The sequence below is a fragment of the Macrosteles quadrilineatus genome, unplaced genomic scaffold (assembly GCF_028750875.1).
Source record: "Macrosteles quadrilineatus isolate MER2022 unplaced genomic scaffold, UCM_ALF_1.0 Scaffold_3__2_contigs__length_128488019, whole genome shotgun sequence".
Classification (NCBI taxonomy): domain Eukaryota; kingdom Metazoa; phylum Arthropoda; class Insecta; order Hemiptera; family Cicadellidae; genus Macrosteles; species Macrosteles quadrilineatus.
Window position 1 is genome coordinate 109,249,169 of NW_026542596.1, and position 12,072 is coordinate 109,261,240.

General features: G+C 38.6%; 1 protein-coding gene across 1 annotated transcript in view; it reads right to left on the reverse strand.

The window, feature by feature from the left end:
• Positions 1-10,136, reverse strand: part of LOC128991064 (palmitoyltransferase Hip14-like) — a 36,147-nt gene extending 26,011 nt beyond the window's left edge. Inside the window, exons 1-3 of the mRNA XM_054413792.1 lie at positions 9,905-10,136; positions 7,686-7,820; positions 5,316-5,515 (exon numbers count right to left, since the gene is read on the reverse strand). Coding sequence (XP_054269767.1) covers positions 5,316-5,515; positions 7,686-7,820; positions 9,905-9,958 — 389 coding nt within the window. The 5' untranslated portion in view covers positions 9,959-10,136. The remainder of the gene's footprint in view (positions 1-5,315; positions 5,516-7,685; positions 7,821-9,904) is intronic.
• Between the last annotated feature and the right edge of the window lie 1,936 nt (positions 10,137-12,072).

The following is a 12,072-nucleotide window of genomic DNA, read 5'->3' on the forward strand; positions in this document are numbered from 1 at the left end:
TCGGGTTGCTTAAGAACCTGCTGCTTTCTTCTGTCGTACCAATTAAAAGTAGAGTTATCTTCCTTTCTCTGCTTCTTCTGTTTTGGCAGGTGTCGATCAGTAGCCATGGTGATGTGTACTGGGTGTATTGTCTGCACGCTTGTTGGGGTTCGAGGATAAATCCTTTGCCTGACTGGTGTTCCAACTTTGATATCTTTTACAAAAGAGACTTCATGGTGGCTATGGCTTACTATTTCTCTCTTATTTATTGCTGGTTCTGTGATAGACTTGTGGAGGGCCGTGATGCGTCGAAGGCCGGAGTCCCTCCTTCCCTCCGGACCCAATTGGCGTTTCCCTTCTTACAATCGCAATGAATCGTACGTATACCTTCCTTCTTGCAGTTGAAACATCTGATAACTCGTGGTTCTTTACATTCGTGGTACTTGTGTCCGCTTTTCTCGCAGTTCCAGCAGAATAGGTGAGATGATGCTTCTTGGGTTTGTGGATAATTAGATGACTTTGATTGTATCACATTGCTACTATTAGCATTCGGATAGGTTGGAGTGACTGGCACTTTTCGTTCGGAGAAATATCTGTTGTTCGTGGGTCTGTTAACAGTTCCAGTGGCGAACCGTGAAGTTCTATCTTGGCTCGGTGGATTCCAATTTCTATTCGTAGTGTGAGGAGGCTCTCGTCTTGGCATGGAATTATCACAAACAATCGATGAGTGTGTCCTATCGTTGGTCCGGTAGTAGGCAGTTTTTGGCATTAACGATTGCGCTGGATTTGGGGGAGCTCTATAGTTTTGTTTTTCCCTCAAATAGGATTCGTAGTGTTCAGCTAACTTGATTGCGGCTCCTACAGAGGTAAATTGGTCTCGGTGGATTGTTAGTTTGTAATCTGGACGCATATTTGTGTATATCTTATCCATTTGCTCCTCTGCAGTATAGCCTCCTTTCCTACGCATTAGGGTACAAAGTGCAGTGACGTAGTTACGAAAACTTTCCGTCTCGCCTTGAGTTCTGCTCATAATTTCCTGAATTAGATTTCGTCCGTACTCAGGTGGGAAGAATTGCATCTTGAAGTCTGACAAAAAGTCCTCATAATTAGTCCAAAAATCTTTGTTGTTTCGATACCAAAGTAGGGCTTGGCCCTTTAGAAGTTCTGGCATTGATCGTAGTAATAAATCTTGTTTGATCCCATAGGCAGCGACCAATTCGTCTAATCTTTCTAAGAACGAAACGGCATCCTTTCCTCCGTCAAACTTTAAGTTCCATTTACGAACGGTGTTACAAGTGTTTGCTATTTCATTCGGGTTTTGTCTACCATTTCCTGAAATCGAGGGTGGATTTGGGGTTGGCTCTCTGCCTGTGAAACGTTCCGATTTTTCAAGATGTCCACCAGTCCGTGGACTGGTTGAGATTCGAGACGATTTTATCATTTGGGACATGGCTAATCGCATTTGGTCAGCGGTAGCCATAGGGGGAAGACCCAACATTTCCCCTTTAGTATGTCTAGATTTCGGTGACGGTTTAATCCACTGCAATCTTCTTGAACCGACATAATAGGTGTCCGGTTAGCAATCGTGTCAGGAAAAGCCTTGCTGTTGTCAACTAGTGTGTAGTGGGGTAAGCCGGCATAGTCCAGGCGTGTATCATCTTCTGTGGTGTGGCTTGGTTCAGTAACTGGTTCATTTAATCCTTGAATTCGTGTATAGGTGACGAGTCGTCTTCTTAGCTCAACAACAGTTCCTTCTGATGGTAATCCAACGTTGTCCAGTTCGTTCACCAACTGTTCCTTATGAAGTCTGTATATCCAGCCGACTCGTGGATCCGCCTCGGTGGGAGATGGAGCAGTAGTTGTTGTTGGGACCTCAAGTGTTTGTGGTGTATTTCTCTTAATGGCTCCTGCATAGCTTGTTGAGATGTGACTTGTGTCCACAGTTGATGTTGTCGATGGTGTGGCGGTGTATACCCCACCAGTTGACGTAGTAGATGTCTCTGTAGCTGTTTTAGGGCTTGAAGTTTTCTTCTCTTTACCCTTTGGATCAGTCTCTTTATCTCCCTTTACTGAATTTGGTGGATATACGTAGAATGGCGTCAGTAAGAACATCCATAGTCGAAGAAACAGTGATAGAAGTCCCATTATGATGTTGATGGTTCGGTGAAATACTCCTTGAGTTTAGATACAAAGTTCTCGAAATATCTCACAGTTTTTAATAAAACAGTCCAAGTGTTTGGGCACCAAATTTGTGACACCTTCGTGTGGTTTTCTTAACAAACAGTTCCAAGTCTTGGGGAAGCAAATTCGTGTCAAATTCGTCTAGTTTTCTTGAAAAACAGTCCCAGTGTTCGGGCGCCAAATTTGTGACACCTTCTGGTGGGTTTCTTGAAAAACAGTCCTGTCTTGGTGCCTCAAATTCGTGATTCCTTCGTGTATTTTCTTGAAAAACAGTCCCTGTTCGGGCGCCAAATTTGTGACAGTGTTTTCGGGTCGGTGTCGTTTTGTTCGTACTGTCAAATAATCTCATAGCACAGATAGTTCAATCGCTAGATGTGGGTAAATCCAGGATCGGTTTTTCGTAGCCTTTGGAATAGGTTTGGAGTTTTTGGAATGGGCTCAGTAGTGCAGCTTTAAAATCACTCAATCACTCTTGAGATTCCTTTATGTCCTTGCTGCTAAGCTCTCATCATCGCCCCTAATCAAGGAATGATGTGGAAGCAATCAAGGAATCGTAAAAAGGTCGTTGACAAGGAGTGGGTCGTAATTTCGCGGTATCTATTTGATGTCGAAAATCTATCGCTTGCGCTTTATCTTATTTATTGATTAAAGAATGTGTTTAAGATATTATACGGTAATCTATTATGCAAGGGAGTCGAGGTATTAATCCAAGGAAGTAAGGTGTAAAAACCAAGGATTAATGGTAGAACGGTTTACGGTAATCAAGGTAGTAAAGGTATTAATCCAAGGAAGTAAGGTGTAAAAACCAAGGATTAATGGTAGAACGGTTTACGGTAATCAAGGTAGTAAAGGTATTAATCCAAGTAAGGTGTAAAAACCAAGGATTAATGGTAGAACGGTTTACGGTGATCAAGGTAATCAAGGTATTAATCCAAGGAACTATGGTGTAAAAGCCAAGGATTAATGGTAAAACGGTACAGGTATTAATCCAAGGAACGATGGTGTAAAAGCCAAGGATTAATGGTAGAACGGTTTACGGTAATAATCAAGGTAGTAAAGGTATTAATCCAAGGAAGTAAGGTGTAAAAACCAAGGATTAATGGTAGAACGGTGTACGGTGATCAAGGTAATCAAGGTATTAATCCAAGGAACTATGGTGTAAAAGCCAAGGATAAATGGTAAAACGGTAAAGGTATTAATCCAAGGAACGATGGTGTAAAAGCCAAGGATTAATGGTAGAACGGTTTACGGTAATAAAGGTAGTAAAGGTATTAATCCAAGGAAGTAAGGTGTAAAAACCAAGGATTAATGGTAAAACGGCAAAGGTATTAATCCAAGGAATCAAGGTGTAAAATCCAAGGATTATTGGTAAATCGGTAATATTATGTAGCAAGGAGGTAGCGGTATTAATCCAAGGAATTAAGGTGTAAAGCCAAGGATTTATGGTAAATCGGTAACGGTATTAATCCAAGGAATTAAGGTGTAAAGCCAAGGATTAATGGTAAATCGGTAATATTAGGTAGCAAGGAGGTAGTGGTATTAATCCAAGGAATTAAGGTGTAAAGCCAAGGATTAATGGTAAATCGGTAACGGTATTAATCCAAGGAATTAAGGTGTAAAGCCAAGGATTAATGGTAAATCGGTAACGGTATTAATCAAAGGAATCAAGGTGTAAAATCCAAGGATTATTGGTAAATCGGTAATATTATGTAGCAAAGAGGTAGTGGTATTAATCCAAGGAATTAAGGTGTAAAGCCAACGATTAATGGTAAATCGGTAATGGTATTAATCCAAGGAATCAAGGTGTAAAATCCAAGGATTAATAGTAAATTGGTAATATTAGGTAGCAAGGAGGTAGTGGTATTAATCCAAGGAATTAAGGTGTAAAGTCAAGGATTAATGGTAAATCGGTAATGGTATTAATCCAAGGAATCAAGGTGTAAAGCCAAGGATTAATGATAAATCGGTGACGGTATTAATCCAAGGAATCAAGGTGTAAAATCCAAGGATTATCTCAGTACAACATAAGGTTCAACTATTTAAACAAGGAAATCAATAATGGTACGATAGTCTGCTTATTAATAATAGCACATCTTTACTCTACCTACTTTAGGCTATCACAGCTCCCAGGATTTATGGGAATGGTCTTGGGATGGTTCGATAGGTTTAAAGCAACGGAATAAAGCAGGTAGAATGAGGCTAGGTGCATACAAATGGAAATACAAGCATAGAATGTACAAGCAAGGTAGATAAAGTATGATGTATAATCACTATGAGCAAAGCAAATCTACTAATTAGCGTGGTAAATGATCTGCTAATTATAGATCAAGCAATTACAAAGCAATGACAATTTATACGTCTAAATGCAATAATACTATAAATGTGCGATTCAAGCTCAAAATGCTACGGTATTATAATTTCCAAATGATTTACAAAAGACAATGCAAAGCAATCTACGTTAAGCTAAGTCAAGCAATTTTACATATGGAATAAATGTCGGTACAAATACTAGAAACAGAATTGGAGACGTTCTCCTACCTTATTTGATGATCGACTTGTCGGGTTGATATCGTGTTCGGAAGTGAAGTGTCTTAGAGTCGTCTTGGACTCTCTGAGTAGCTAGACCGTCGTGCGCATGCGCGACAGGCAAGCGCGGGAAACTGGAGCAGGCGCGAGGTGCGCGCGCACGTCAAGGAAGCGGGAAATTCAAATTGGTGGAACCTGAATATACTTGTCTTGCTTGTCTATATTTCGTCTACGTTGATATTTAATCCAAAAAAAAATTGTACCATTATTTTAGCCTGTTACACTAGGTGGATGAAATTATTGAATTGGACTGGCAAAAAGTATTTTGATGATACCGGGTACCGTTAATATAGAAAGTTAAAAAAGCTAGATCAGTAGATATAAGATTATTATTCCATGCGCTATTGTATTGTTTCACTACACTTGATCTCAGCTGAATGCCCGAAAACACTGCCGAACACGCTTGAAAGAGTCGATCAGGGTAAAAAATCTTTTAGTAAAAGGGGCTTTAGCCGTATATTAATCCAAATTCAAAAACTAGGGCGACGACAAGACAGATAAACACTCACATATTTAATTTATTCCAAGTTAAAAAAAAAACTAACCTAAGACCATACCACATAACTTACCTGGTGGCCCAGTGGAGGGGGGTGGCTAGAAGTTCTCCGCCTACAGCGTCCACCACAGCTCCCTTGGACACGTAGTACCTGATGATGTCCAGACGGTTGTTGATGGCAGCCCAGTGTAGCAACGTGACTGTCTCATTGTCAGGCTGATTCACATCGTACCCAGCCTCCACCAGCTGTCGACAACGCTCCAGCGAACCGTACTGTACAATACATAAATGAAATGTACCGTACGGTACTTGAATTAGCCTACTTTGGCAATTTTGTCTAATGATTTTCCCGGGTTTTAAAATTCATAGAGAGAGCCTCTAATTTTAATTACATGGCTCTTTAGGCTGAAAGGTCACTATATCAGACGTAATTAGTACCAAGAAACCATCTCTTGCTACCTGTTTAGTGTTTATCTAAAAATACTATAAGTTACCCACAGGGGCGGCTCCAGGAATATTTTTTTGGGTAGGCCTGACAAGGATCAAGAAAGAGTTTGATTGGGGAGACGAGAGGTTTAAAAAGCTTCCCCGCAAAAAGGGGGAATTTTAAAATGCAAATGCAAAATAATTAGTTTGAATTCTTTCCCATTATTTGAATATAATTAAATTTCTTCATTTATTTATAATTTTGAAATATCTACCAAAATTTTGGGTAGGCCCAGGCCTACCTGGCCTGCCCTCTTGAGCCGCCCCTGGTTACCCAATATATAGTTGCTTTGATTAACACGTTCACTGCGGCATATATCAAACAAGCCCTCGCCAATGGCGGCAAGGCCCAGGCGAAGCCCCGGTGTGCCACCAAATCAGCAAACGCAATTGGTATTTAAATATTTCAGTTTGACGACACAAAAGAGCAGCGGTGATTGTGCTGCGTTACCCTGAGAGTGGATGTAGTTCATTGAAACACCCAAAAGTAGTTGTACTGACTGGATCCGTAGCCAGTGTCTTTGTAATGTGGCTTGCAGAGAGAAAATCTCCAAAACCGGGACAAAAGCATTGCCAGACGGGATTTTACGGGAAATTTTAGTACCAACCTACACCAAAATAAAGCTCGCATTCTAAGCTATAAGCTGGCAACAATTAAGTTTCCACGTCAATGGCTGAGCTCACACTGACTGTTCAAAGTTAAATCATGGGAACGTCCGACCACGCAGTACCCAGCGCGTAGTTAGCACCTGCTGATTTCAACCGCTCAGCAGCAAACGTGTTTAGCGACAGTTTATTTATGTATCTGAAGATGAATGTTAAACCCACCAGAAGGCATAATAATTGGTTGAATTTTTCTTAGACAGATCACATTCAAGTTAATTAAGATTCAAATATTTAACAGGCCACTGTCAGATTTTATGCCAAATTTTAGGTGATAGGCCTACTTAGTTATTTAGAATATGCAGGTTAAGTTACAAGATAATTTGCAGAACTAAAAACTGAATTATGCAAATAAAGAAAAATGTACCGGTACTGTACACTATCATAATTAACTTAACCCTCCGAGTGTCACGTGTTTTGGCCTTAATGTCAGCCTATTTTTTGCTCATTTGCAAGGTTTTATTAAAACTGATCTGAGAAGCTTAAAAACAATGTTAATTATACTGTTCTATATACCATTTTGTTTGGAAAATCTTGGGCTTCAATATTATATATAAAACATAAGGAAGATTTAAAAAAAAAAAATTTTTTTAGGTAAAAAAATGTATAATTTCGAAAATTTTCAAAAAAAAATAAGTTTGCGCTCAATGAAATTGTATAAATTATAGGCCTATAAATATTTGAAAATAGCCACTTTGTTCTAAATTTTATGAGGATTACAAATCTATAATAATATAAGGAAGTAGATTTGCAAATAAAAAAGTTATGGGCAAAAAACAGATTTCAGTACATAGCGTTTAGCTAAGAATGCATAGCCCAACCATAGCTAGGAATCTGGCTGATAATTTACATCAATATCACTACCTACTTCTTCAGGATCATCAACCAGCACTTCAAAACCACTTAAATCTTCTTATAATGCACCACGTATATCACTACTTTTGATTTTTAACACTAAAACAATGATAAACGTAATAAAACACATCAGTCATCGGTCCGAGGGTAACCTAGCTGTTTACAAATACACGCACGTCAGCTCAGTCAGCTGTCTGCTACAATATTTTCGGAACTAAAATGAATAGTGCTTAGAGACAGACCTCTGCAGAAAGCTTAGAATATTACGGACAGAACGATACCTAACTCAATCCAGTACAGTCCGATTCAGTTAGTCATAGAGCCTTCGCCATAAACAGTGTTCGCGAGTCGCTGCAGCGACGCACGACACTATACAAAGTGCGTTACGCGTCGCTGCAGCGACGCATGACACTCGGAGGGTTAATGAAATCATCCTTACCTGGGTGGCTTTGACAATGTCAAAGTTGCTGCAATCAGTCTCCACTGTTGTATTCTGGTTTGCCATCGTCTCTTGGAATGTATTGCCATCATGCTTGCTCTCACAACCATGATGGTAATGGGGTTTGCAAGCATCCTAAAATGGAACAAATTATTATTAAACTAGCCTAAATTTTCTCGGTAGCTGAGTGGCTATAGTGCTCGCCTTCGAATGTAGGCCTAGCTGGTTCGATTCCAAGTGAGATCATGGACAGACCTAGATAGAGGAGGGTTGTTTGATCAAGACCCGTTTGAATCCAAAAGGTCATTCAAGTGAACAAGTGACCCGGATCACAAGACCGAAAAGACCTGTTCGTGTAACTTAAGCCAAGCCTTTTTGTTCACTTTTCTTTTGTTCAAAGACAGATCAAAGAGACGGAGATGACAGGTGTCGGGAACTGAGGAGTGGAGAACTGACTGACCCAATAGTTTAAAATGATTTATTTGTGTTTCCATTATACCTCAGCCCACACCAAAACGGAAGCGAATAGAACCGAGCATAAATATTAGAGCCATATTCAAAAGTTTTAAAAACTTAACTTAGTTCCCGTAAATTTACTTTTAATAAGGTAACTTACTGCCTGGATTTTAAACAAAGATTGAATCAATTTTATTTCATGGGTACATATCTGCAGATCAGATATCGCTAAAACCCATATAATTGATTAAATAGCAAACCGGTAGATTTATATGCCAAATGGTGTAAAAGTAAGGTTAACTTACATGTAGGTACAAATTAAATTAGAGAATTAATAAGTAAAAGATAATTTGACTTAACTTAAGTACCTACATGTTTGGTGCAAAATATGAATAAAATATAGTAAGCCTAACTTAAACTTAAACTTAAGGCCAGAGTAGCCTATATTTTTAGTTTGGGAATAAGTTAGCCTACTTGAAATATTTTTAACACTTTCATAATTATTCATTTAGGTCAATTAGGTTATAGGAATCTGTCTGAACGATCTGAAGGTCCATTATCCGAACTAACCTCCGTCCATTATCCGAAAACCTGGTCAACCGTAGTAGAGTAGGGACAGATTGTATTGAACTAATACAAATTAAAAAATCATAACTGTACAACTGTAATAAATTGAATTGCCGTACATTTGTGAAAAATCCTGAAAAATACTACGATAACTTAGTCGGGGTTACGGCCGACTAGACCCACTAGAGCATTGAAAAGTCCCCTCAAATCCGTCTATCATTGGGGATTTCCATGACTTTCAATGACCAGAATTTTTTTCCATGACTAAGTTAGCCTATCCCTGACTTTCCAGAATGTGGACACCCTGGGTTGACAAAATTTATTAACAAGACCAGGGTTTGGACCTTACACAAGGTAAAAAATTCTATTTGCGTAGAAAACATTTCCAGACAAAACAAACTTAAACTGAGTAAACTTAGGCTACCGGTAAGCTAAATCTTGTAGCCTGCGCTTAACTAACTTACCCAAAAAGGAGGGGAAAAGAGTTAGGAATTGAAATTATTCACTTTACCGCATTGTAGACTTACTATACCGCACTTGTAACGGACCAATAAGGTTCAAGGATTAAGAAAAAATAAGTAAAATTGTAATGCCCCAAGGGCCTACAAGGATTAGGGAGAAAGTCCCTGAAAAATCCCATTCCGCAGGCCCATACACCTAGACCCTATTGCTTAAGGATGTAGGTTTCAGTACAAAATAGAAGTTAAGTTAGCCTATCATATAAATCAGGCCTATAGGTGCCTCAGGTGCACCTGATCCGGCTTAACTTTTAAACGCTTCAACAACATAACAAATTTGTGCCAGTCTTTTTTATCCAAGGTTGGAAGTTTTAAGGTAAATTATTTAGGCTATTTCTTGTATGTAAAAAAAAAATAGCGTTAACCTAACGCCAAAGTTACAATAGCCTAGTTCAAACATAAGTTAAGTTAGATGTGTGTACAAATTAAGCAATTTTGAGTAAAATGTTGTGGACCTAAAGTAAAGTGCAGCCTTTGTTATTTTCAAAATAAAATTTCTTTTTATCCAAGGTTGGAAGTTTTTAGGTAAATTATTTAGGCTATTTCTTGTAAGTAAACAAAAAACATAGATGTGTGTACAAATTCAGCAATTTTGAGAAAATGTTGTTTTACTAAAATAAATAATCCTACAATCAACAAACTCTAACTTAACCACCGAATAAAATAAACTGGCCTTACCTGAGCAACAAAGTTTACAGGATTACATGCAGACTGGTATTCTAACGGAATCATGCTAATGGCAATCCAGGTTCTATGATTTTCTCATAAACCATATAAAATCGATTTATTCGTTTAGGCCTATTATAATATTCATAAAGTAAAAAACTGCAGCAGTTATTAAAACAAATTGTTAAATCTTAAAGATGTATTTTAACAGCAAAACCCAACCCCTTGGAGACGATAACAACCAACCGCCAGGCCAGAAACAAACACTAAACAGACGTCAGGTCAGACTGACAACCAGAACCAAACCAACCAAGTTGGTTTTGGTTGTCAGTCCAAACCAACCAAATTCTGCGAAGTATACAGTAGTAAAAGAATGTGGTGACAAAGCAGAGAACCGTCGAATATAGTATAAAAACAGGCTACTATAAAAAATACGGGGGAGTGATCTGGTCTAGTAGTTAGAGCCTTAGTGCATGGGACTTCGGACCCTGAGGTCCCGGGTTCAAATCCCGCAAAATCACCAATGGATTTTAATGATTTTTATCTAGTGATCATGAAGCAACCACTAGGTCTAGCCTGAAGTAATGTGAAAAACAATCCCGGGATCGTACTTGGCGCCATAGGACAAAATAAAAACACTTATAAAATACCCCCACCGCAGCAAACCTGCAGACTAAGCAAATTTCCATTTGCCTGATTGGATTTGCACTAAAATGCCTCCTTACACATTTATTCTCTACTAGCTGTACCCGCGGGCTTTGCCACGGCCGCCTTTTTGCCCCGTTTAACTTCATAAGTATTCGCATGGTTCAATCACGTCCTGGTTGAAGTTCGTTCGCTACACTCACTCACCTTTAGGTCGGAGCTCGTTCGCTGCGCTCACTTGTTTTCAGGTTAGCTCGTTCGCTACGCTAACTCGCCTCCAGGTTGAAGTTTGTTCGCTATACGCTCACCATTTGGTTGCAAATTAGCTGTTGTCAATGTTGTCATAAATGATAGTGCTGCACCCTGTTGGTAATTGGTAATCCTTGTAACTTTAATGTGAGTGAGTGAGTCAGTGAGGGCTTTGCCTTTTATATATTTAGATAAACAAGTAAACTACAACAGTTTTCATTTTCCCATTTTCTCCATAAGAATAACATAGAAATTTTAAATTACACTATTTTTGAATTTTCTCCTTGACCGTTAGGCATACAACAAACAGGGCTTCAATATACTAAAATATTTATTTCTTTAAGCTCTACAAAACGTTTTAAAAAGAAATTGCAAATTTTTTTGTTTTTAGGGCCATAAAACCCCCATAAAGAAACTTCAACGAAACTAACCTAACTAAGATTAAGTTCCCATGGTCCGGATAGTGTTTTTAGCTTCTACAGACCTCAAAACGAAAAAAAATCGATCCCGGGTTCAGGTCTTACCATGAGTACTACGGCAATAGCTTATTCCCTATATGGGAAATTCGCTAAAAGGTGGTTAGAGTACCATTGCAGGTTCCACCCAAGACGCTCATAGTAAACCTTTATTCCTTGAGTTAAAAATTCAAACTGCTGTTAATTTGTACATTTGTTATCTCATCTCTTATGTTTTTAAGACATGCTTTCAAGACTTTGCCTATTGATAAATTTCCAAAAAAGGATATTTTGATGGAAAACCCCTATAGTTGGGTCTCAAACTAATAAATTAATACCATATAATAGGTAATATTTTTTGTTACAATAAAATACATGCTATTGGGTCACAGTGGAACAGTTCCATTGTGGCCCAGCATCAACTGTTTCATTGTGGCCCATGTGTCTTTGATAAGAAAAACTAAAACTAATTCCACTTCAGAACTTTGTACAAATATGCTAACCAGTCTAAAAGTTTTAGAAAGTGTTGTTCTTTATACTGGTATGTGACACTTATCTCAAATAACTTCAAATAAAAGTTAAAGTTGTGAAGAAACAACCTGGAAAAGTTACTTCAAGATGTCAAAAACAAAATATGAATAATATCTCTTCCTTACATGGAGGCAGCCATTTGCACCAATGAACTATGGGTGAACAAACAGTTTTCAAGTTCACTCACAGAGTGCAGCAGTTGGCAGACTAGCCAAATACAAAAAAAATGTAGTTGTTCCACTGTGGCCCAAGTTCCATTGTGGCCCACCCTCCCCTACACACTTTATGGTCCGTGAGACA